Below are 27,130 nucleotides of genomic sequence, written 5' to 3'. Positions count from 1 at the left end.
TTCTCTTTCTCTTTCTCTTTCTCTTTCTCTTTCTCTTTCTCTTTCTCTTTCTCTTTCTCTTTCTCTTTCTCTTTCTCTTTCTCTTTCCCTTTCCCTTTCCCTTTCCCTTTCCCTTTCCCTTTCTCTTTCCTCTCTCTTCCTCTTTTTTTCCACTGAGAGAGTAATTTGCAACTTTATGTAAATCCTAGTAAAGGCAAGAGAGGTTAGTGATGGAGCTTGTGAAGGTAAAACTCTCGTTAGTTGCTTAAGATGTAGGTTTACAGAAGGCTTTGGGAAACCAATTGTAAGGTGAGTTATATAACATTTCATACAGTCTCTCATCTTTGAACTGACTCTTATATTTTCATAAACACATTCAATCATCTATAGTATAATTAAAATGCAAGATTATTTATTTTTCAGTGAGCAAGGCTATTGGTTGGCCATTTCCTCAGTGTTTTGTCTGTGCTATGTGGAGTATCAGTGCAGGTCTGGTATGTTTACTATTGACAAATGATAGTCAATGGCTGTTGGAAAGTATGTGCTTAACCATTTTCCTTACATAAGCCTGAGTAGTAGTTACCTTTACCACATGGTATCTTTCAAATCTGCCACTGGAATTGCCCAGCATTTTGGTGTGTGACGTGTCAGAGAAGACAAATCACAGCAGTGTTATGAGACAACAAAATTAAAAGTGTAAATTTTGAGCTCCTGACAGTGGAACAATGTATAGTAGGAGTAACACCAATTCCAATTTGAAGCTTCATTTAAACTTTTTGTTCCTTACGCCAAAACGAATTATATCCTGTATAATGCAAATTTTCACAGAAGTAGTACAAAAGGAATGAGTACTGGGGCTCTCTTATGAAATGCCTACATGGATTACTTGCCACACAAAAGAGCTGTCAATGAATATGAGCTGGGAAGAAGGGAGAAGATACGACGTGTCAAAAGAGTCAAAGAAAAAGAAAAAAAAATCAGGATGCTGAAGAAAGAAAGCCAATTAATGAAAGCAAAACAAAGAGTATTTTTAAGAAGTCAGGTGTTGCAAGTTAAAGCTGTCCCTTGTAGCCAACACGTGCAGTTGATAATCCAGCTAGACACAGACCTTGGCAGCATAGTGGGGTCTAATCTTTTTATGGGGATTAACTGTTCTTCAGAATATTCTTCAGTGCCTCTGGCATCAGCTTGTTTGCTTTCTGTCAGCATACAAGGTTTTCATAAAATCACAGAATCATTCAGGGAGAAAAGACCCTTGGGATCATCGAGTCCAACCATCAGTCCTACTCTGCACAGTCCTCCCCTACACCATATCCCCCAACATCTCATCTAAACGACCCTTAAACACATCCAGGGATGGTGACTCCACCACATCCCTGGGCAGCCTATTCCACTGTCTGACCACTCTTTCTGTGAAAATTTTTTTCCTAATGTCCAGTCTAACCTCCCCTGTTGGAGTTAAACAGAAATGGTCCCAACACTGAGCCCTGAGGAACACCACTTGTGACCAGCCACCAGCTGGATTTAGCTCCACTGACCACCACTCTCTGGGACTGTCCATCCAGCCAGTGCTTGACCCAGCAGACCGTTCCCTCATCCAGGCCATGGGCAGCCAGTTTTTATATGAGAATTCTATGGGGAACTGTGTCAAATGCTTTTCAAAGATCCAGGTAGACAATATCCACAGCCTTTCCTTCATCCAATAGTTGGGTCATCTTGTCATAGAAGGAAATCAGGTTTGCCAGGCAGGACCAGCCTTTCATAAACCCATGCTGACTGGGCCTGATCCCCTGGTTGTCCCCTGGCACTCGAGATGACCTGCTCCATGACCTTCCCTGGCACCGAGGTCAGACTGACAGGTCTATAGTTTCCAGGATCGTCCTTTCTGCCTCTCTTGTAGATGGGTGTCACATTTGCCACCCTCCAGTCCGATGGGCCCTCCCCAGTTAGCCATGACTTCAGGTAAATCATGGACAGCAGCTTGGCGAGCACATCTGCCAACTCCTTCAGCACCCTTGGGTGTAACCCATCCATCCCACAGACTTGTGTGCATCCAAGTGGTGTAGCAGGTCTCTGACCATCTCCTCTTCGACTGTACCGACCTCAGTCTGCTTCCCCTCCCCATCTCCCAGCTCATGAGGCTGGGTGTCCAGGGAGCAGCCAGTTCCACTGCTAAAGACTGAGGCAGAGTAGGCATTGAGCACCTCAGCCTTTTCCTCATCCTTTGTTACCATGTTTTCTGGCATGCCTTTTTTTCTTTTTTTTTTTTTTTTTTTTTTCTTTCTCCCCTTACAAGTACAATATATTTATCTAGTGTAAGGGAAATTCCTCTTCAGGTCTGTCTGAGTTTCACTGTTTCAAGTGGGTCAGCAAGACACATACTATGTTTTGGCATACTGTCATGCTCTGGATATGTCATGCTCTATTCAGCGTGTTCTGAATGCACTGACATGACTTCTTTGTCCTGGCAAGGCAGACAGGATTACCATTTGAGTCATATGTTCATTGAGTTAGTGTATATCAAAAAATAAATTAGAAGTCCCTTCATTTTGGATTTGAGTAAAGTTCAAATTAATCAAAACAAAGATATATCATAAACACTAGTACAGAGGGCTGAAATAATATGAAGAATATTCACCCTAAAGTCCTTGTATACACTGGAGGGAGAAAGCCACTTTCAAAAGTTGATTCAGCCTTTCTGTCTTTCTCTGTTGACTCTGGACCAAGTCACAGCTAGGCTAGTCTCTAAACCTGTGTTCCTTGGTTAGATGACAACCCTAGGCAAAATTCAGTGACGCTGGGTCCAGGATTTTCCTAAACTGTGAAGGTGATGATCTTGTTTCAGACTTATTCCTGCTTACACTACAACACCATCCTGATCCTTTGGCAATACAACTAATGGTGAATGTGTAACTACTGCTGACTGTTTTTCCTCCTGAACTGTTCTCTGATGCTGAGTTGAAAAATATGTTTATTTTTCTTTTGAATAGTATATGAGTCTGTACAAGTAGTCTTTAAAAACAATTAATCAAAAGACACATTTTGAAGTTATATGCAAGAAAACAGTTGAGTCAGAGACATTCTGTAAAACAGAACATAAAAAAGATGGTGAATAAACTAAAACAAGGGCCAGAAGGTCAACAGCAGTCATAGCCACTGGTGAAGATTTTTCTTAAGGATTTCTTACAAATTGAGTTAGTTTATTCCCAGCTCTAAGTTTAGGTTGTATGGCCTATCTCAAGCCTTGCATGTGTAACTATTAGCTGTGTTGAAAAACATAACTGAAATTTTGGAATTTTATAGGTTCTTCAGGGACAAGTGTCTAACCACCAAATTGCTGTAGAAAAACTGAAAAAAGCTGCTGAAGTGTTATTGGATACAAGGGGAGAACTGACACCAGACAAAGACGAGATTCAGAAAACACTAGGTAAAATGTTTACTTGTCTTAATACCTCTTTTTATCACTTGTGTCTGCATGCAGGTACTGGAAGAGACAAAATACAGTTTCCACATTCTTGTGTCACTGTTCAAGTCAATGTTTTGTTGAATCATAAGCTGTTACAACACAGTAACTTCATTGTTGGTCTGTCTCCTATATTGATCCATAAGCTTTTCACTTAAAAGCTGTCATTTTATTTTCTACCTTTTTTTTTTTTTTTTTTTCAGAAATAGGGATTATATTTAATTCTCATGTTACAGATGGGCATGCCAAACAGAGGTGGTGATTTGCTGAGGATCATAAATTCTTTAGTGGGAAAGGAGCATGTTTGGGTTCAAGAAACATGATTCCCATCTGTTTCCAAGCAATTATTTGAAGTTTGCTTAGCCAAGAAATTATTTCCTTCTGACTTTAAGAAACTGTATGTGATGGGGTTGACCTTGGCTGACTGCCAAATGCCCACCCAGCTGCCTTCCCACTCTCCTTGCCCAGCAGGTGGGCATAGAAAATAAGATGGGTTGAGATAAAGATAAGAGGATACTTACCTATTACTGTCATGCACAAAACAGACTTGACTTAGGGAAAACTTAATTTAATTTACTGCCAGATTAAATAGATTTCACTAGTGAGAACCAAAGACAAATTAAAGCAACACCTTCCTCCCACCCCACTCTTTTTTCCAGGCTCACCATCACTCCTTCCTTCTCCCAACTACTTGCACCTCCTCCCTGCCAAACAGTGCAGGTCGAATGGGGACTGGGTGATTGTCATCAGTCCATAACAGCTCCTCTCTGCCACTGCTTCCTTCTCACACTTTTCATCTGCTCCAGCATGGGTCCTCTCCACAGGCTAAAACATTTCAGGGTGGTCTTGCTTCAGTGTGGGCTCTCTACAGACTGCAGTTCCTTCAGGAGATATCCACCTCCCCCAGCATGGGGTCCTCCATATGCTGCAGTGTGGTTATCTGCTCCAGCATGGTCCTCCACAGGCTTCAGGGGAATCTCTGCTCCAGCACCTGGAGCACCTCTTCCTCCTCATTCATGTCTGACCTTGATGTCTGCAGGGCTGTTTTTCACACTTTCTTTTCCCTCACTTCTCAGTTCCAAGCAGCATTTTCCCCTTTCTTAAATACATTTTCCTAGAAGCACCACTAGCTTGGCTGAGGAACTCGGCTGTGCCCTGTGGTGGATCAGTTGGAGCTGTCTGGAACCGTCTGTGTCTTCCATGGGGCAGCCCCTGGCCTCTTCTCACAGAGGCCAAAAACCTTGCCATTATGAAAACCTTAGCACCTACATTCCATACTCTTCCCTATCAGTTGTGAAAAGTAGCACAGCATGATATCCACCACTGTCTGAAGTTTGAAGGCTCTCTATGTGTATCACACAACTATGTCTTACTGGAATCCCTTAAATAACTTGCAGAGCAACCAAAGAAAACAGCTGTGGGCTTGCCTCTTTGGACTCGGTCATGAAACTCCATGAGAGGTACATGGAACTTGTAACTTTCAGAGGCTTAGCCCAGAAGTGTTGGAAGTCTAATGAAGAACCATGTGGAAGACCCTTTTAGCTCTAAAAATAGCATGAGACATAATTGTAGAAAAGCTGTCTTAATAGTCTGCTATTTTATTTCCTGGGAACAGTCAACAGCGGTCATAAGCTGGAGTTGCATGGGAACCAGCTTCTAAAAGCTGTGGAGTACAGCTGTAAGCTGCTCCCTCATTTGCCTTGTCCTGTGGCCTTCTTGGCTCTGTTTGAAGATTTTGATCTTCCTTTGTGTATTTTTACTGAATAAAGATGATGGTTTCGCTTCATTCTGATGTAGGCAATTTTTGACTCACACTTACCTGGTAAGAACTGGTAAAATGAGTTAAAAGCTTAGTTTGTCTAAAGATAAAAATTGAAATATATTTTCTCTTTATCAGATGATATTGTGGAGAGGTATGACAATTTATCCAAGTCTGTGAATGAAAGGAATGAAAAGCTCCAAATAACTCTGACGCGATCCTTAAGCGTGCAGGATGGTTTGGATGAAATGATGGATTGGATGGAAGGAGTTGAAAAGAGCCTTGAAGAACAGGATCAAGTGCCTTTGAATTCTGCTGCTATTCAGGATATTATTAGTAAAAGCATTGTAAGTATAGCATTCCCTGAATGAAGAAGCAATTGTTTGATAATTGAGATTGCAAGAAAGAAAACCTTAATTTGGCATCTTTAATTGATTCAAAATACTTACTAAAGAGAAATGATATATATGATATATGAAACCATATAAGGATTTTTATAGCTGAAATAGATGGATCTACACTGATGGTCTGGTTGTACTGATTTGTTGCTTGGTGTGGTGGACCAGTTTCACTTTTTAAAATTTAGTTGTAAGCAATACAAAGTAATTCTTGCTTGTTTCAGATGCTAGAACAAGACATTGCGGGTCGCCAAAGCAGTATAAACACTATGAATGAAAAAGTGAAGAAGTTCACGGAAACAGCCGATCCATCCACTGCATCCACACTGCAGGCTAAAATGAGTGAACTTGCAGGACGGTTTTCTGAAGCAAGTAACAAGCATAAAGAGAAGCTTATGAAAATGGAGGAGTTGAAGACTAAAGTGGAGTTATTTGAAGATCTGTCAGAAAAACTTCAGTCATTTCTAGATGAGAAGAACCAGGCACTCAGTGAGACAGAGGCACCCAGAAAGGATGTTAGTGAAGTGTCTCAATATATGCAGGTACTGTACCATGCCATTTGTATATACTGTGCATTTCTAGTCTAACTCACCTAAGTGATTGAACAATAAGTAAGACATGCTTGTTTCCCAAATTTGGTTAGCTAAAATCAAGAATTTAATTTTGAACAGTGTTTGTAAAGTCTAACATGAAGAATGTAATACTATTTTGCAGGAAGCTAGTGTAGAAATGACACAACATAAGAAGGATCTCGAAGTTTTGCAGCAGCTTCTTGAAGAACTTTCATACCATGCTCTTCCTGGAGATAAAGCATTGGTGTTAGAAAAAGTTAATGCTTTGTCAAAGAAATTCAGAGAGGTAGAGGAGACTGTAAAGGAAAAGTAAGTTGAATAATTTTAAGTGTTTCTGCTTTGAATAGTAATGTGGATGTTGTGATGACTGCTATTCTCTTGCATGCAATTTCAAAAGATTGCAGCTAACCACAGAGTAAAGAAGGTTTTTTATTTTAAAAAAAGAGATTCTATTTGGAAATTCCTCTACAGTTTGTCTGTCTGGTTCAAGACATGTGGGCTGTAAAGACAAGTAACTTTTCAAATTTTGCGACATTCGCAGGACTCCTGTCAGTTCTAAGAAAACCCTACTTTGCCCCTTCTCTGGTAGAGCATAAATTACTGCTTGTGCAGTTTGCTTTAGAGTACTGTTTGGAATCAGGCTGCAAAGAAAAACTGGAGAAATTATAAGAGCTTCCATGTAAGTTACCCGTACAGCAAGATTTTCCACATTCTGGTCATATCCATAAAATTAGCTTTTGTGACTCTGAATTTAGGAGTAGCCGTATCAGATTGATAATATCTGTTGGTTTAATTACCAGAAGAAATACTGATATTCCTTTAATTCTCTTTAATTGTCTAGAGAACAGGATGTATCATCTTGTCAGAAACAAATGGATACTTTTGAGCTCCTTGTAGAATCATTAAAGAAATGGATAAAAGAGACAACAGAACGAATTCCAGCAGCGCAACCCTCTTTGAATACAGAGGAGTTAAAGAGACCTTTGGAAGAAACATTGGTAAGACATTGTAGAGGAGAAGTGAAATATGGCTGAAGGAAATAGGGCATTTATTAGTAACATAGAAGTACAGACTTAAGGTGTAAGCAGTCACAGTAATTGGGACTAGGAGCTTGCAGTCTGCATTTACATTCCCATTTTCTTTGCATGTTTTGATATATTGCAGGGGATTCCCAAGTAGCAAGGTTGCTCCTTTCTCTACACTAAATCTTCTAAGTCTGAAATCAGTTTTGTAATGAATAAATGACTGTCTTTTTTAACCAGAATTTAAAAGATGAATGGACATTAAAAGCACCCGAACTGCAGGAAATGAATAGCAGAGGAACACTGTTGTGTAATCTAATTACTGCTGTGACTTCTCCTGCCAAACTGAGAGCAGTTGCAAAATCAGGTATGCATTTGTATAATCAGGTAAGCCTAACATGTCAGGAATTTTTAAAACCTTTAAAACAAAAATGAAAATATTTTGCCCTTGGATTAACTTTCTGAATACTATGGCTTGTGAGAAGTCAGTTAGCCATGTCTGTTCTGATCATTATTTTCTGTGACTCTCATTTAAACTAACTGTTGTAGTAATTCAGTTATACATTCTGATTGCTTTACACTGCCAAAATAGCATAAAAGTGCTTTGATGTAAATGTTTAACAGGTCCTAAAGCTGTTACTTCAGTACATAATTCCCAGATAATGAACAAAATAAGCAATATCACAGTTGCCTTCACCTCACCCCAGAAAGCTCCTAATAATGAGAAACTGACTTATTCTGATCGGTGTTCAGCGTTTCACATATCCACCAAGTCTGCAAGTAGGACAGATACAAACTCTGCTTTTGCAAACACTGATGTACCTGCGCACCTGTGCTGCTACAGAGGTACCTCTTAATGGCCACAAGGCTATTCTGTGTGATGCCAAGCAAACACATAGAGGTTTGCAGAGTCATGGAGTTTTTGTTAGAAGGGTGATGACATGGTTTATCTACAAAGTGAGCCTAGGTGAACTTACTCATCCCAATATGATAGCATAAGTAATGCTAGTCAGTATTTTAGTTGAAACAGCATGGAAGGAATTCAACTCTGTACCCCAGCATGACTTTTCCAGGGCCAAAATGTGTTTCCAGTCTGGAGCTTCAGCTAAATCCTTTTTACTGGTAATCTGATTTTAAAGACAGCAAATCTGCTTCCATGATTTTTGGTACTCTAGTGTTTAAATGTTAATTTGTTTGACAGAAACCAGTTATTCTACTAAGTATCATTCAAGCCATAGTTCAAGGCATGTGTTACCTAGGGGTTTTTTTTAATGGCCATAAGCACATTTTCAGTCATTTCTTGAACTTATGGTCGTAAGGCAAGAGTAGAATGCTTTCTTTCTCATGTCTCTTTGTAGTAGCTGCCGCTGGTTTCATTCTTATTTGAATTTTAAATGAAAATGTTTCAAAAAACATTTTGGAACCTTATATGGGCTATTTAGCCTCCTTCCTCTGCCCATTTCTCTACTCCTATGCATCCAGATAGAAAAATAATTAAATAACTAGCATATAAGAGCAGCTGTAATCCTCCAGACTAGACAAGAGCTGTACTGTGTATCACTTAATCACAGTTATAAATACTGAAGTCCAGCTCATAGAGCATGAAGATTTACAAGGCTCTGGCTGGGGCCTGTGACTTCTCTGATCTGGTTTGTTTTCTCTTGCCATCCTCCAGCTGCCACTAATGTGGTTCTCGCTGTCCAGCTGGTACTATGGGATGGATGCATAGGTTTTTCCAAGGCAACTGTTAATCTTTCTCTGTAAATGGCTTGTCTGGGAATACATATACACAGGAGAGTGGGAAGTGATATTCCTTGCAGTTCTCTGTGGCTTAACCATATGCCCCAGCTCTGTGGTCTGATGGCATTTTACAAAGCCCATGTAGCCCTGTTTCCAGAGGCTTTGAAATTATAGTTAATTAGTAGGGCTGCCTGGGTGAGTGGCTGACAGTAAGGACTTCAGGTGTAACAGTAAGGACTCCACATTGCAAACCCTGTCATGGAGCAGATGCTCAAGTCTTGCTCGTGACAAGATAAGTAGGCATTTATCTGGTTGGTATCGGGGCACTTTATGCTCTTGAGGTACAGTGCTTCTAACTTACAGAATAATTTAGGTTGGAAGAGACCCTTAAGATTGAGTCAAACTGTTAACCTAACACTGCCAAGTCCACCACTAAAACATGTCTGTAAGCACCATCCATGTCTACATGTCTTTTAAATGCTTTCAGGGATTGTGACTCAGCCACTTCTCTGGTGGCTGAAGGTGTCCTGAGTAAGTAGTGCCTTTGGTAGAGCTGTCTGCGATGGAGCAGGAGTTAGCTGGGCTCATTGACAGAGCTTTAAACTAGATTTATGGGGGAAGGGGGCAAAACATCAGCCCATCTTAAATGCATGTATATCATTGCACACAGCGTGGATAAGAAACAGAAGGAGCTTGAAGCCGTGATGAAACAGGAAAATTATGATGTAGTGGCTATTACAAAGACATGGTGGGATGTCTCCCATGACCGGAGTTGCCAATTGATGGCTACAAGCTCTTTACTTTAGGAGGGACCGACAGGGAAGGAGAGGTGGTGGGGTGGCACTGTATGTTAGGCACTGTTATGATTGCTTTGAGCGCAGGTGTAGTGAAGACAGGATGGGGTGTCTTTGCGTTAGAATCAGGGGGAAGGCCAACAGGCAGACGTTGTAGTGGGAGTCTACTATAGGCCACCCACCCAAGACAGAGAGGTGGATGAAATATTCTATAGGCACTTAGGTGAAATATCACGATCGCTTGCCCTTGTTCTTGTGGGTGACTTTAACTTCCCAGACATCTGCTGGAAATACAACACAGCAGAGCGAGACCAGTCCTAGAGATTCCTGGAATGTGTGGGAGACAACTTCCTAACAGAGCTGTTGAGTGAACCGACCAGAGAAGGTGCCCTGCTGGATCTCCTCTTTGTGAACAGAGAAGGACTGGTGGATGATGTGGTGGCTGGAGGCCAACTAGGGCACAGTGATTCACAATAGAGTTCTCTATTCCTAGGGAGGTCAGGAGAGGGGGCACCTGAACTGGGCTTCCAAAGGACTGACTTTGTCTTGTTTGGGCACCTGCTTGACAGGATCCCTTGGGGGATGATCCTGAAGGGTATAGGGGCACAGGAAGTCTGGACACTCATTAAGAAGGAAGTGTTAATGGCTCAGGAGCAGGCGGTCCCCAGATGCTGTAAGAGAAGCCAGTGGCAGAGAAGATGACCCTGGTTGAACAGGGACCTTTGGCTGCAACTCAGGGAGAAAAGGAGAGTTTACAGCCTTTGGAAGAAGGAGTCAGCCACTCACGGTGGTTACAAAGAGGCTGTGAGGCTATGCAGGGAGGAAATCAGAAGGTCTAAAGCCCAACTGGAAATTAATCTGGTTTCAGCAATCAAGTACAACAAGAAATGTTTCTACAACTATGTGAGCAGCAACAGAAAGACCAGAGAGAGCCTCCATCCCCTGCTAGACGCAGGAGGAGACATGGTAACAAGGCATGAGGAGAAGGCTGAGGTGCTTAATGCCTTCTTTGCCTCAGTGTTTAATAACAAGACTGGTTGTACTGAGGGAATCCATCCTCCTCAGCCAGAAAACAGAGACTGGGAGAATGACCCCCCCACAATCTAGGAGGAGACAGTCAGTGACCTGATGCATCACACAGACACACACAAGTCTATGGGACTGGATGGGATACACCCGAGGGTGCTGAAGGAGCTGGCTGGGGTGCTCGCCAGGCCACTTTCTATCATTTACCAGCAGTCCTGGCTAACCGGTGAGGTCCTGACATTGGAAATTGGCCAATGTGATGCCCATCATAGGAAGGGTCTGAAGGATGATCTGGGAAATTAAACGCCTGTCAGCTTGACTTCAGTGCCCAGGAAGCTGATGGAGCAGCTCATCCTGAGTACCATCACACAACACATGTGGGACAACCAGATGGTCAGGCCCAGTCAGCATGGGTTTATGAAAGGCAGGTCCTGCCTGACAAACCTGATCTCCTTCTACGACAGGGCGACCTGATTACTAGATGAGGGAAAGGCTGTGGATGTTGTCTACCTTGACTTTAGTAAGGCCTTTGACACTGTTTCCCACAGCATTCTCCTGGCAAAACTGGCTGCTCGTGGCTTGGATGGGCACATGCTTTGCTGGGTAAAAAACTGTCTGGATGGCCGGGCCCAGAGAGTTGTGGTGAATGGAGTTAAATCCAGCTGGCGGCCGGTCACGAGTGGTGACCCCCAGGGCTCGATGTTGGGGTCACTCCTGTTTAACATCTTTATTGATGATCTAGACGAGGGGATCGAGTGCACCCTCAGTCAGTTTGCAGGTGACCCCAAGTTGGGTGGGAGTGTTGATCTGCTCGAGGGTAGGGAGGCTCTGCAGAGAGACCTGGACAGGCTGGAGCCATGGGCTGAGGCCAACTGGAGGAGTTTCCATAAGGGCAAATGCCGGGGGCTGCCCTTGGGCCACAACAACCCCCAGCAGCGCTACAGGCTTGGGGAGGAGTGGCTGGAGAGCTGCCAGTCAGAGAGGGACCTGGGGGGGTTGATTGACAGCCGGCTGAACAGGAGCCAGCAGTGTGCCCAGGTGGCCAAGAAGGCCAATGGCATCCTGGCTTGTGTCAGCAATAGCGTGGCCAGCAGGGACAGGGAAGGGATCTGACCCCTGTACTGGCACTGGTGAGGCCGCACCTCGATTCCTGTGTTCAGTTTTGGGCCCCTCACTCCAAAAAGGACATTGAATGACTCGAGCGTGTCCAGAGAAGGGCAACGGAGCTGGTGCAGGGTCTGGAGCACAGGTCGTACGGGGAGCGGCTGAGGGAACTGGGGGTGTTTAGTCTGGAGAAGAGGAGGCTGAGGGGAGACCTCATCGCCCTCTACAGCTCCCTGAAAGGAGGGTGCAGAGAGCTGGGGGTGAGTCTCTTTAACCAAGTGGTAAGGAATAGGATAAGAGGTAATGGCCTCAAATTGCACCAGAGAAGGTTTAGACTGGATATTAGGAAGCATTTCTTTACAGAACAGGTTGTTAGGCATTGGAATGGGCTGCTCAGGGAGGTGGTGGAGTCCCCATCCCTGGAGGTGTTCAAGAGTCGGGTCGACATAGCGCTGAGGGATGTGGTGTAGTTGGTAACTATCAGTGTTCGGTTTATGGTTGGACTGGGTGATCTTCAAGGTCTTCCAACCTAGACAATTCAGTGATTCTGTGACAGCTCTGGGCTTCTTTGCTGTTTAATTTTTAATGCTCAGAGCCTCAGCATTTGCCAGCTAGCCCTCTCTCAGGCCATACCCAGACATGGCTGGGTAAAACCATGTTCTCAGTAGGCAGCAGGGAACAGGTTCATTTTAAGGAGAGGTAGGAAGCGATGTTAGCCTTATGCATGTGAGTAGGCCTCATAGCTAGGGCATAGACCTTTGTCTACTGTAGTTGTTTATTTAGCATAGTATTGTGAGCGGTAGGACTGCTTATACATCATGCATATGTGCATACTGATATATGCAACCATGTGTGCACCCACCCACTATGCATATGCTGTGCATATGTGGTACCACTTATGGTACTAATTGGCTGCAACAGCTTAAAACATAAAACAACCTTAAAAATATTGAAATAAAACATTTGCTATTACAAGGTTAGCATTCAGCTATTTCTTTAATGTTATAATGAGAGCTATGTATCATGCTGTTTTGAAGATGAATTGCAGTGCTAGGGTTTTGGTGGGAAAAAGCCCAGATAAGCATGGGACTTTGTCTTGATCCACAGGTGGCACAATGTTAAATGGTGAAGGAGGAGCTCCAGGAACTCAGGATTTCCTGAAAAATAAAGGCCAGTAAAAATTTCAGGATATGATTAAGAAATGTACTTGTCAATTCTTGTTAAATGTGTATTTTTTAAGTTTTGTACATAAATCTGCTTGTAGAAGTCACTGCTAGACTGAAATTTCACACCACCATCAATGTAATGTACAGTAAAGCAACTGTATTGACTAGGATATGATACTAAGATTAATTGTAAAAATACTTTCAGTGTTTGATGACAGAACAAATCTGGATGTGTTATCTGAATCAATCTGTACTTTTATAATCTAATACAGGGATACCTGTATTAATATAACACATGGCTTTTGAGAAAATTTTAACAATTGTGTATATGGTTTGAAAATTTTTGACACTCAACAGTGTTTACAACACACACATACACAAACATTATATATGTGTATATATATATACACACACAAAGACACCCTTTTTACATATATTTCTATCACTGTGTGTGACGAATCCCTTTACCGAAACAAAAGAACTTGCAAAGGCACATTATATGTGCTTATGGGTAGCCACATACCACATCCTGAGTCTGCAGTGTCCATTCTCCTAAACAATAGTCTACTTAGTAAACAGACTGCCTGCTGTGCTCGGTGATAAAACACATTTATAATGGTAGATGAATATGAGGGAGATATTACTACAGTAATGTTTGGCTGTCATGTAACTAACTGAACTGTAGTCCAGTATGTTCAACTTACTGTCATGGAATCATTGTTTCAAATGCTATAGTAACAATAGGTAGAAGGATTGGAAGGTATTTGTGTTACTGTGTGTATTAATGATTTCTGTGAAATAAGATGATCTTGGAAATAGGAACTTACATTAGATCATTCATATGTAGTGTTGCCACATTTGGAGTGAACCCTAACATGTTCAGTGACTTCTTATCTGGGGGACTATTAGCTATTGTAATTCAGAGTACTGTTTAGTTCTTGAAGTCTGAGTATTGTTTGAAGGGCTTGTAACCTCTAATGTAGTCTACGCATCTCTCCTTTTACAGAACTGACAACTGTTCAACAAGCCATGTCTGATGTAAATCACAGCTACGAAGATTTGGGAGTTTTATTGAAGGAAAAGATTTCAGAACTGGAAAGCATACTTTCAAAAATGCAGAATATTCAGGAAGAATCCACCTCAATGATGCAGTGGTTGCAGAAAATGGACAAAACTGCATCAGAGTGGGAAGCTGCACCAACTGACAGTGAGGCGGTTAAAGCCCAAGTTGAGCAACATAAGGTACTTTGCGCCTTCAAAATAATACTCATTCTTGCAGTTATTGGGCAAATTCTATTAGAACAACTGATATCTCAGCCTAGATAAATACTGTAGAGAGTATTTAAATTAGCTTAGTAAGCATGCTGGTCAGGCTTAGAGCCAATCTGTCAAACTGTGTCAGTGGAGTGAAAGGAGCACTGTGTCAGAAAGGAGTTGTGAAGCTCAGAGAATAGTAATTGGTGGCCAGTTTAAATAGGTGAGGCTATATTGATTATGCAGTAAAGTTTTTTGATCACCTTAGTGGTTTAGAGATAACATACTGGATTGCTTGTTAGATCTGAAGGGCTGTATCTATCCAAAAGCTGTTTCTGCAGCTACTGGTTCACTGACACTCCACAGACCTCCTGGTCTCTGCAGCTGTGGTTTATGTCTATTCCAAGGTAGTGTTTCTCTTCAGCAGCCATGTCTTCTTGTATATAGTTGCACAGCAGTCTCCTCCCCCCTTTTTAGTTGATATGAGAAAAACACTGAATCAGCAGTAAGCTTCTGTCCTGTTTCAGCATTGGAGATGTATGCTTCTCTATCAGTGAAGGACAATATTTATACAAGTAAAGGTTCATCTATAAAGGGAAATGTAATGGACAGGGAAAATTCTGCCCTTGCCTGTGATTATGGAAAATCAGGGACAGAGTTTGTTTAAACTGAGGTTCTTCTTTTACATTTGGCAAATCACCTTTAAAAATTAACCTGAACAGCTACCGACTTTCCGCAGACTTGGATAACATTCAGTCCTAAAACTCAGGTTAAATGTGGAAGAAAACCATCTCCTTATTTTTTAACAGAGAATGTGCAAAGCTAACGTGACCATCTTACCCCTAGTGTAGTAATAGAAGAGTATTTACAGATAGCTGGAAAACCAAGTGAGTGCTCAGGCAAGAGTCATCCTTCTGATGTAGTTGGACCTTTCACTAGAAGTTCTGAATCAAGCAGTTTGTTCTGTGTTTATTTTAGTGGGTCTTGGATAATTAAAATGCAGCTCCACGGGGCAAGCTTTGTTACTTAAGAATATTCATATAAGAGCCCTTTGCCAGGCATATAAGGACTATTCACTTCTGTCTGTAAGAACAGTATGAATTAGGAATTGCTGGGGCATCTCAGTCTCCTGGTAGGTCTACATTTTAAGCTGTGGTGCTCTGTAAACTGTAGTTCTAGATAATCTACAAGAAGCAGTCTGTCTGTGATAGCAGGACTTCCATTGAGGTAAATGAGGTCACACCATACTCCTCACTGTTGGTGCTAGCTGGGTTATTTCTGCTGTGAATTGTACTGTGTGTTAGTCAGTTTGCCTTCTGTAGAAGAACAGATTCCAAGTATATGTGTATATGATGGGACCTAGTGGAATTTACTAATCTGAATTCTTCTAGTCCTGTCAGTTGTTCAAATCAAACAATAATTTTTGTTATTATTAATATAGTTTAAATTTGTCAGGTTCTCTCCCAAAAAAAATGACCAGCAGCATCCACCATTATAAAGTATTTTGAGATTCATAGCAGAAAAGTAGTATGTAAGTGTTAGATATTTATTGTTTGTCTTCATGCTTGGCATCTCAGTATTATGGACTTCAAACTTTACACTTTACTGTTCCTCTTTGGTCTCTTATTTATTTATTTGATCACTTGAATTTGCAGCTTTTTGAATCTGAATTAAAGCAAAGTGCAAATAAAGTGCAGGAACTAAAGGACAAAGTGACAGAACTGTTGGAGAAGAACCCTGACTCTCCTGAGGCACCCAAGTGGAGACAAATGTTGGATAAAATAGGTACTTCAGTAAAGCTGTATTATAGCTCAGACTGATTTAGAATTTGTTTTATTACGAGTTTTTTAATGTATTAGCAATCACTAATATTTTTAGTATCTTGTTCCCTCCTACCCCTTAAATTTGTGGAAATAACTCACTGGACAGGAGTGTAGATCTTGAGTCGTTTCCACCGATGTCCATGGGCTTTGGATTTATATCAGTGCAATTGGGAGAGGCTATAGCTTGACTCTCTGTTTGAGAGGGCTTTATTTTTTCAGTGTGCAGATGAAACCCAACTGGTCAGTTACTGCTCCAGATACATACGTTGTTCTTCTTACAAAATATAACAGGTTAAGTTAATTCTAATTTCATGTAAAGAACAGTTTGAGTTGTTGGTAATGCTCTTTAGCATGCTTTATTTCCCATGCACTAGTGGCTTTTGTCATTCTGTGGCTTAGGTGTCTTTTTGCCATTTTCTAAAGCTTAATCTGTAAATTTTTCCCCCCCAAAAAGGGAAATTACTATGTTTGTATAATAGATTTTGAGATACTGGAGTGCATAATTGTCATGAGCTTTTAAAAATTCTTCTTAGGTTTGTCATCTTTTGAATAAATCATACATCAGTCTTGTTTCATACTAATAGGCATTTCTATAGGTACACCAACCATAATTTTAAAGTTGACAATTTCTCCAGTCTGTCCTGTTTGTAAGTGAAACTCTTAGAAGTTTAAGTAGCAGATAGGGTCTCCAACAGAATTTGTGGGGTTGAAAGGGAATTAATAAAGAACAAGCAGAGGTCAAAGACAGTGAAGTGGCAAAAGAAACTGATAAAACAGGCATAAAATTCAGAGACCAGGAGAGTTAGCAAAATATCAGGGCTGACTGGGCAAACACTGACAGTATCACAGAGGGAAGGGGGAAGTTACAAGACCGTAAGACTTGGTGGCTGCTTGGAAGCCACTTGCTACAAAGTGGAAGACACCATAGATTTGTCTAGATATGAACCTAAGCTCACAAGTACTTTTAAAATACCTTTGTGCAGAAATATTGTCATTGCCTGTCATTGTGTACCTGGTTTAAATGTCTAAATGAAGCAGTTAATTTCCACAGGCTCCTAATACAGACATTTGAAAGAGATGTGCTCCTTCAGAGGGCTGCTCAGAGTAGAAGCCTAAATTAGGGCTTTTGCTCATCCTTGGAAAGGTATCAATTTTTTTTTACTGAATAAGCAGGAAGATTTGTCTTATCTAAATCAGACACTGAAGTTATAACTGTGTACTCATTTGAGGCCGAAGCCTAAATTTGGTGGTATTTAATTTAGTAATATTCTAATCCAGTTTTATTGTATGTTATATATTTATTGCTCAAAAAATGCTGCACGTGGCTGTGCTAAACTATAGACCTTCATCCAAGTGTATATGGGTCTGACTGTTAAAAGATGTATTTGCCGAGTCACTGCAATAAGGCATCTGGAGTTAATCAGCAAGAAGCCTTATTAGAGAGCTCTGTTTATGTTTCATATATAGTCTGCTGTCTGACAATCCATCTGCTAGAACATGCATGCAACGTGTTAACATTATCATTGTTAGATTCCAAATGGAAAGAGCTCAATCAGGTTACATCTGAGAGACAACAAAAACTGGAGGAGTCTTCAAATTACCTGACCCAGTTCCAGACAGCAGAAGCTCAGCTAAAGCACTGGCTTGTAGAAAAGGAGCTAATGGTCAGCGTACTGGGGCCATTGTCAATTGATCCCAATATGCTGAATACACAAAAGCAACAGGTTCAGGTGAGTAGTGCCAACATACTTTATTGATTTAAGTTTCCTCTGCTTTTTTTGCTATTAGCAAAGTACTGTTTTGCATCTAGGTAGAGTACAGCACAGTATGAGCCATTACATTTGTTTATCAGCAAATATTGGCTTAAGTCATACTTGACTACAATAATTACGAGAAAAAATTATCGTGAGTGAAGAGAGATTGGAATAGCTAAAGGAAAATAATGTTGAGGAGATACTGATCCTCTGATACAATTTTTTTTTGTTTTGACCATACTGTTGTTTCTCTGTAGTTGAATTAAAGCATTTCTTTGAAGTTACATTAATTTGAGTGTGTATGTAACATTTTATGGCCAGTCCTTATATATAGTCTATGCTGTAAAACTAGCTTTTTGAGATTTTATTCACTTGACTGTGCCAGTAGCTAAGAAAAATATGAAGGCAAATGAAATGCAGTACTGTGAATAGATCTGGGGCCAAGAGTGTGAAAGACAGAAGAAAAAGTGTAAGGAAAAAGTGGAATAGTTACAGAAATAAAGTGAACTGCAAACAAAAGAAACAAAAGTTAAATCAGGTGAGGTTGCAGAAACTAAAAATTTTAATTTCAGACATTTCTATCACTGCCGGTTATTTTAAATTGTGATGAGAAATATCATTTTTATTTTGCAAAAATATTACTAAAGCTGGCACATCAATATTGATTAAAATGAAGTGTTTAAAACATGAACTGTGTTCTGATACTATGTGAAAATGACTTTATACTGGTTTGTGCTTCAGAAATCTAGACAGCTGGCATAAGACTATTGTGTATCACTCAACAGTCCTTAAAAGTTAAACTTAATTGATTTAAGAAGGAAGGATTTGGAATGTTTTGTAAAGTAAAATCAAGATATTAGTTCCTTCTTCTGCAAACACTGTGACTTACTGACAAAAAACCCCAAAGTACTGAGAACCAGTGATAGAAACTTTAAAGGTCTTACAGTACAGGTTCAGTCATTTTGTGGATTATCCAAATATTCTCTGTGCTATAGTAATACATTGCAATATTATGTCAGAATACATCTTCTTTGAAGTTCTATCTTAAGACAAATATTGAAACTGTCTAGGAAAGAAGACACTGCTTGAAACTAAACAGCGATTGTTTTACTTGGTACAGTTACTTAATTACTGTAGTATTAACAAAATTCATTGTTTACTTGTATCTGCTGATTGAATTTCCATTAGGTGATGTGTAAATTAACGTCATTTTTTCTGGTTCTTTGTTGTAAATGCTTGGAAACAACAGTCTGTGTGTAGAAGACGTATTTATTTCACTGGTTTTTAAAATCTGAGATGGATTACTCAATAAGAGAGCTTATCTGCAACAAATTCTAAATTATTTTTGTCAGAAGCACTTTGTTTCTCTTTTCATGGGGTAAATGCTTTTTAAAATTTCCTTTTTTCAGATTTTGCTCAATGAGTTTGACACCAGAAAGCTACAATACGAACAGTTAACTATGGCTGGTGAAGGGATTCTGAAGAGACCTGGTGAACATCCACCCTCCCATGAAATTGTAAAAGAGCAACTGGCAGCTGTGGCACAAAAATGGGACAGTCTAACTGGCCAGCTGAGAAACAGATGTGACCGAATTGACCAAGCCATTGTGAAAAGCACACAGTATCAAAGTCTACTCAGAAGTCTGTCTGATAAGCTAAGTGCCTTGGATAGCAAACTAAGCAGCAGCCTGGCTGTGAGTACACAACCTGATGCTGTGAAACAACAACTGGAAGTTGCTAGAGAAATGAAGGAGGAAATAGAACAGGAAATGAAGAATATAAACGCAGCTCAAGCTCTTTGTGAAGAGCTATCAGCACTGGTTGGAGAAGAGTATTTGAAAGCAGAACTTACGAGACAGTTAGATGGCATCTTAAAGTCGTTTAAGGATATTGAGCAAAAATCAGGTTAGTATTTATTTAAACAGAAATAGCAACTAAGGCATAGAGTAAAACATCATATCCTGATCTGTCTTTATAGAGATGTTGAGTGAGCTGAGCTTAATGCTAGGTCTCTATCCAGTCCAACCCCCAAGCAGTTGTACATTAGAATTTAGGACAGTCCCCATGTTATGAAAAGGTACAAACAATATTTGGCATCTCTAGTGAACAGTTTGGGAGAGAATTTGAAGCATGGGAGCAGAACTGCTTTTCTCATCTCTTTGTTCAGATGCATCTTCACTGAACTAGAGTACCAAAAGAGGATGCTGTTCATTGAGCTACCTAACTGCATAGGTGCAGACTGTAATCCAAAATTGTAATTTTTAGGCAACCACCAGTTAATGGCTTGGTGAAACACAGTGGTAATTGTATAAAACAGCCCGTGACAGAAAAGGGCTTGTAGTCTGCAGCACTCCCTTACCCTGTGAACAACAGAACTGAGCAAGTAGTACACTGCAAGCAATGTCATACTTTCTTCTCCCTAACAGTCTCAGTTTTAGCTTTTTAATTTCCTCTGGTCATGAGAAATTTCGAAGGATCTCCTTAAGAATACATACTGCCTGCAGGCTGTGAGTTAGACACTACTAGGCTAGATTACTTAATATTCCCTGTGCTTGCACTTCATAATACCATGAAACACAACTGTGTGTTTTTTACCCCCAAAATCTGCCTGAATGGGATTCATGTCAACACAGACTGGCTAAGCTCACCTCATTTGATTCATGTCCACATGCCTTCACTGCTCTGCTGCGGTACAGCACAAGTCTGTCCCTTGCAAAAAATTTGGTTGACTTGGTTGTCTTCCAGTCAATACCAAGAACCAGCTTTCTTTGCATTAATGATCATCCATAATAGAATCAAGCTACTGTTTCTTCACAGAATACTAGCAGGTTCTGATAATGAACGTCTGTGCTGTGTTCTCTTTTGTAGATAACCATGTTCAGCAGCTTCAGTCAGCATATACCACTTCTCATCAGTTCCAGCAAATGTCTAAGGACTTTCAGGCCTGGCTAGGCAAAAAGAAAGAAGAGTTGAATCGGGCTCATCCTGTTTCAGCCAAACTTGATGTCTTGCAGTCACTAATTGAAGAACAGAAAGATTTTAAGAAGACCATGACTGATCAGATTAGTTCATATGAAAGAATTGTTGCGGAAGGAGAAAGTATCTTACAGAAGACTCAAGGAGCTGACAAAGCAGCATTACAATCCCAAATTGCCACACTCAGAAGTAATTGGGATGAAATGAATAAGCAGGTAAAAGAAAGGCAAGATAAATTAACAGATTGTCTGGAGAGAGCCCTCAAATACAAGCAGCATGTAGAAAATCTGCAGCCATGGATAGAGAAGTGCCATAGCAACCTGTGTGAATTAAAAGTTGGCATAAACCCTGTTGAAATAGAGAATTCTATAGTTCAGGTGAGGGCCTGGCAGAAGGACCTGGATAAACATCATGGAATGGTGGAGCTATTAAATAATACTGCTGAAAGTTTGCTCAGTGCAAGTCAAACAGATAAAGAAATTGTTCAAGAAGAAACTAAGGTGCTGAATCAGAAAGTGAATATTGTCACAGAACAATTACATAAGAAGAGAGAGTGCTTGGAAAATATGGCACAAAGGCTAAAAGAGTTTCAGGAATCATCCAGGGAAACTGAAAAACAGCTTAAAAGTGCCAAAGAGCATCTGGAAGCTCACGACTCACTTGGACCTCAGTCTTTCAGTAACAAACACCTGACTATGATGCAGGCCCAGCAGAAAGCCTTGCAGGCTTTAAAGCCTCATGTTGATTTAGCAAAAAAACTTGCCCAAGACCTGGTGGTAGAAGCTTCTGATTCAGCAGGTGTTTCTGACCTTTTGCTCCAAGCTGAATCTTTAGAGAGAGAATACACTGCAGTGAACCAGCAGGTTGAAGATAGGTGCTCATTCTTAGAGACAAAACTTCAGGGAATTGGCCATTTCCAAAACAGTATCCGAGAGATGTTCTCTCAGTTTGCAGAGTTTGATGATGAACTTGATAGCATGGCTCCTGTGGGGAGAGATCTCAGGGTACTGCAATCACAGAGAGAGGACATAAAATGTTTCCTGAAAAAGCTGGAGGATCTTATCATGAATAATGAAAATGCTAATAAAAACTGTAAAATTATGCTAGCCACAGAAGCTGAAGCTTCTCCTGATCTTGTTGGTATAAAAAGAGACTTGGAAGCTTTAAATAAACAGTGCAACAAGCTACTAGACAGAGCAAAAGCCAGGGAAGATCAAGTGGAAGGTACTATTAGCCGTGTTGAGGAGTTTTACACCAAGCTAAAAGAATTTTCCAGTCTGCTTGGGAGAGCTGAAGAACATGAAGAGTCGCAAGGTCCTGTTGGAATGGAAACAGAGGCTATTAATCAGCAGCTGAATACATTCAAGGTAGGAAGATTTCATTCTTACCACTATAAAGTATTTTACCACACCGCAATTTTATTAAATACCATTGTGAAAAGGATTGGTTAAGAGCAGACCTTGGAGGAGTCTTATTTCACAGCAGTCAATTCTACCTGTATGCTTTTTATCTGTTTTAAATCTTCTTGTGCTCCAGAGAAGCTTTCCTTTGCTATGGCTTGTCAGACATGAGTAACTTTGCACCCCAGCTCACAGTTCCTGCATCTCAGTTCCTTCTTCACCTCTCTTTAGTATCTTGTTTCCTTATGCGATTGTCTATCTTTTCTGTTTTTGAGAACTGTGTATTGTCTCTATTCTGATGTCCACATATTACACAAACTTTCTTCTTCACCATGATGTGAGTTTAACACCCCAGTGTTCCTATACGAGCCCATATTTGCTTTGCTCATTTGAGTAGTTTAAATTTTTTCCCATGGGTATAGTCTTCAGCATATGTAGGTTTAAGACCTTACCCTTTGCCATTTTCTGTTCTGATACACTGGTCAGTTTTCCCTCACTGAATCCCACCCTTACCTAGAAACATTCTAGTAAGAAGAAATCATAAAATAAGCCCCCTTTAATATTGGAAGTTTACTGAAGTATCCTTGTCCAGCTCAAAAAAAAAAAAAAAAAAAAAAAAAAAAAAAAAAAAAAAAAAAGCATTGCAGTGATAGTGGGTGTTAATCCGCTTTGGTGCTGAAATGAAGTTCAGATACTTGCTTGTTTAAGTTACAATAAATGAATTTCCAACACTCACTGGAAAGACTTATAAATCCTACAGGTGTAAACAGTGTTTGGAAAGGTCATAAACCTCCTAATGGCTATATAGTAGCACTGAATATTCTGTGCTGCCTTGGTTTCATTTCAATCTAATATTGGTTCAAACGTTTGTATGACTTCTACACTAGTTCACAGTTAATCATAAAAACAAACCTTCATAACAGGATTTGATAAACCATGCTGTTAAAATGACCTTGGGAAAAAGTCATTACATGCTTGGCCCAACAGAGGGTGCATTTTGCTTGTTTAAGCTAAACCGTATTGGAAAGGAAAACTAAAACTGAAAACTTTAATCTGGGAATTTCAAATGCAAGTTACTGTGAGTTTTGATGATCTTTCAGAATGCATAAATAGAGACAAAAATCTTGAATAAATAGTTACATTATGATGAGATCCCATTAGACTGGGAGGATTAAAATTGTATGCCAGTCTGTCCTAACAAGTCCATCTCAATTTAAAAGAGAAACAAATGGCTTTTCTTTGTATATGATTAGTAGAACACTTTGGATATTGGAAAACAGCAAAAGCTGCTGCTGGGATTGCTCTTGATTATGCTGACTGTACAGGATTTCAGTTGTAGCCAATTTGTGATCTCTGATTTTACAACATTTCTTGCATTTTCAAACATGAGGTGCAGCTTCAGGTCTGTGTTACTATATATCTCTCTCTATATTTATCTCTTTTTTTGGCTACAAAGACCAATGCTTTTGCAGGAAACAGCCTGATGAGCAGACAGTAGAATAATCCAGTTCCATGTGCATTGTCTTAGTGTTGAACTTTGTCAGGGCATTGGACAAGACACAGCAATTATACAGTTGAGGAGTGAGAGCCTTCTCTGGTCTGTGCAGACCTGTAGGGAGATAGTGTCCCTGCAACCAAAGTGCCTGTATGGTAAAAAGACCAAAAATCTTGGAGAGGCGTGAAAGGAGAACAGCGATAGTAGCATGTTTACATCTAGAAGTCTACTCCAGGAATGCATTTATATTAGATATTTATAAGCTTAGAAATGTATTTTGCTGGAAGCAACTATTTTAGGCCATGCTTTTGTTTATGAGTGAAAACATGATGCCATTAAACAGGAGGTGAAAAAACAATGAAAGGTGAAGGCGTTGTTTCGAAAAGTGAAGTGCAAATGCAGGAATAAAGAAGCAGAGTAAGGAGCCTCTGAAGAAAAGAAGGAGGAAGACCAGAATGGGAAATTTTATTAGGTGAGGGTGATAGGTAGCAAAGGGATACTGAGAGCAGGAAGATCAGGATCAGTGATTACTCTCAGTGTGAGTGCTACTGAGGCACAGCAAAATTGCAGTAGGTAAATGTACGTCTTCATATTCTTTACCCTTCTAGAGAGCAGTTTTACCTGAGGCACCAAACTGTAGGGATACTGGCTCCCACAAATCCTGCTCCACTCACATTGTATTTGCACGTACGCAAACACACACAGCCTGAAAATGTGGCTGTGGCCACAAAACCACAGTCTACCTCCTTATGGCTTTAGCTTCTGTGGTCAAGTACAATCAACTTCTAGTCGTCAAGAGTGAAGCAAAAGAGTTGTGCTTTGGTGAATTTATTCACATGAAATCTTCACTCTCAGGGAAGGTTCTTGTGTAATGGGACAGAGATGTTTTTTGTAGTTTGACTGATTTTTATGTACAAAGAGCTTTGTGTGTCTTTTTGGCATGACATTAAAATGCATAGCTATTTTTAAAAAATAAACAGTCTTCAAGGTGTATTTTTTATTATATATATATATATACACATGTTTTATTTATATTCCTTCTTTGTAATCTACTTACTTCAGTCAGTATAGGGTGTTGAATTGGAAGTACTTACTGTCAGTGTTAAACTATATTTATTTACAATGCAGATACAATATTTGCTTTCTGTAAATGAAAATCCGTAGTGGAGTTCATTTGAAAGTTGAACCATGACTCTTCACAGTGTACTTCAGGGAGAGTATAATCAAATGAAGACTTTGTCTCAATTAATATCAAACACATAAAATTAATTACTAATTAACTCAGCTTCGTTAGACATTTTTCCCCCAAAGTCTGTACGCAACGCATAAATAGTACTAATAGGAAATGTCAGTAATAGGTCTGTTGAAGTACAATAAGTCTGCCATGGTTCTTCAAAAGTAAAACAAAAGAATTGTGCAGATACGCTGAACTGAATGCCCTGGGTTTGGGTAGCCACACAGTGCTAGGATGTTTGCAGTAAGAGCAGTATTTGCAGCTAGTTTCTCTCTGAAATAGAGAAAGAAAAAAAACAGAAGTTGAATTATTTTATTTCATTAAACCTCTGCACAGTTATTTGTACTGCCATTAAAAGGCACTCTTCTTAGTAAAACCAACATGGCACTGTTACAGCTTTCATTAGTATACGGTTCATTTGATTTTTGCTTTTATTTTTGGAACAAAAGTAGATTTAGTCATTAGAGGTTGCCTTCTAATTGGACTTTATGGGAATTTTTAGCTAGCCAGGGTATGTCTGCCAATGAGCTTGAACTAAGATATTAATTGGCTTAAGTTAAACGATCATAAAATTGTTTAGGTTGGAAAGGACCATTAAGATCATAGAGTCCAGCCATTAACCTAGGGCTGCAAAGTCCACCACTAAACCATGTCCCTAAGTGCCACATCTACAGGTCTTTTGCTAGTTGTGTAGAGGGTGTCTGTCCTCAGATTTTCATTTTGAAGGCAGTTAATGCTGAATGAATAATCAGAAGTTTCTCTTTATGCTCAATAAGAAACTAAGTGTTGCATTTCCCATGCCCTGGTTTACAAACCATGGAATAAGATACTAACCTTCCTTGGGATTTACTACAGTTAAGGTCTGTGTTGAAAAGCAAAGATAAAATAAGCAGCTGTTTAAACTTTTTTTTGAAGTATTGCATTTGAAAGTGACTGATGCATCATGTGAAAGTCTGCAGTAGGTATGATGGAAAATGGTACAATATTTTTAAGATGTTAATAAAATTATTTTGCTGTTGAACAGATTTGACCAATTTCAGTTATATACTTTCCCTATAAAATGGTGCAGCACTCGTTGAATTCAGTAAGGATCTGTTTGTGGGTATTTTGGGTGAGACTAACCATGGATGATAGGATGTCAAAAAATGCTTTTCTCATCTTTACCATTATAATACATATTCTCAACTAGAGAATCCAGAGGTGAGTATCTGCTTGGCATAATTTTGATGTTGTGGCTGCTCGCCAGAGAGGAGGAAGAATCTGTCTGGCATGACTTCAGTGTTTTGATATGTGGCTGACTGTAGATTAGGTAAATCAATAATTAGAAGTGTGGTGTGTTTGTATTTCTTGCATACAGTGTATCCTGCTCTTAAGGCAGAAGGCTGCAGTTGATTGCAGTTCATGCCCTATGTTAAGTGCCATATACTGTCCTTAAACTGAGTTCTGAATTGTTGCTGTAACTGAGGGCTGCTGTCACACAGCAGTGCATGTCTCGGGTTGTTCGGGGTACGGTTTCTACTGGAGCAGAGCAGCCTGGCCATTGACAGCTTCTCTTGTACTGTTGGCGAGTTACCTGTGAGTTTCCCAACCCTTCACCTACATGATTATGAGCTGGAAGTGTAGGTGAACAGCATTTGAAAGATGTAAATGTCAAAAACCTGAACCTTTGTCCTGTTAGGCTGGTTTTCTGCTGCTCGAAGTCCCATAAAAAAAAGTCTCTCAAATGGAGATACTTTTTCCCAACATTTTAATGTTTCTTTTGGTGGGAGCAGGGTGCCTTGGCGCTGCCCTGCTCCCCGGACGGCGGTGGCCGTGTCAGACAGGGCCACCCTAGGCTGTTGACTCAGAGCCAGGAACCAGACCGAAGAGAATCAAAACTGGATTGACTGTCTCTCTTTGCGTGTCCAGTGGAGCAACAGGGACAAGACCTAAAAACTAAAGAGGAGTTTGGGGATTTATTGGAAATAATACACAGGTAAACTTTTAATTTAACTTTTCGTGTGGCAGCGTCCATTGAAATGACCGCCTTGTCAGACGGGGTGATGGGGTGCGTATCGTTGCCAGCGCTTCGCTGAGGAAAGCGAGCCGGCTGGAGCGGCGTGGGCTCACCTTGCCGAGCCGCGCCCTGCCCGCCTTCTCGGTGGGGCGGTCGCGGCTGGCGGGCAGCGGCC

The 27,130-nt window shown here is 40.3% G+C and overlaps 1 protein-coding gene across 9 annotated transcripts in view; it reads left to right on the top strand.

The window, feature by feature from the left end:
• The window catches only part of DST (dystonin), a 213,352-nt gene that overhangs the window by 113,655 nt on the left and 72,567 nt on the right, over positions 1 to 27,130 (top strand). For all 9 annotated transcript variants that reach the window (XM_026845550.1, XM_026845546.1, XM_026845544.1 and 6 more), the window contains 12 exons: positions 3,283 to 3,406; positions 5,340 to 5,548; positions 5,824 to 6,141; positions 6,314 to 6,480; positions 7,013 to 7,169; positions 7,434 to 7,560; positions 12,965 to 13,027; positions 14,030 to 14,265; positions 15,933 to 16,062; positions 17,631 to 17,830; positions 19,264 to 19,759; positions 20,723 to 22,197. In XM_026845550.1, coding sequence (XP_026701351.1) covers positions 3,283 to 3,406; positions 5,340 to 5,548; positions 5,824 to 6,141; positions 6,314 to 6,480; positions 7,013 to 7,169; positions 7,434 to 7,560; positions 12,965 to 13,027; positions 14,030 to 14,265; positions 15,933 to 16,062; positions 17,631 to 17,830; positions 19,264 to 19,759; positions 20,723 to 22,197 — 3,702 coding nt within the window. The remainder of the gene's footprint in view (positions 1 to 3,282; positions 3,407 to 5,339; positions 5,549 to 5,823; positions 6,142 to 6,313; positions 6,481 to 7,012; positions 7,170 to 7,433; positions 7,561 to 12,964; positions 13,028 to 14,029; positions 14,266 to 15,932; positions 16,063 to 17,630; positions 17,831 to 19,263; positions 19,760 to 20,722; positions 22,198 to 27,130) is intronic.

This window comes from Athene cunicularia (genome assembly GCF_003259725.1).
Source record: "Athene cunicularia isolate RWA chromosome 3 unlocalized genomic scaffold, athCun1 chr3_part1, whole genome shotgun sequence".
NCBI classification, from domain to species: domain Eukaryota; kingdom Metazoa; phylum Chordata; class Aves; order Strigiformes; family Strigidae; genus Athene; species Athene cunicularia.
This window is presented reverse-complemented; position numbering and strand designations above follow the sequence as displayed.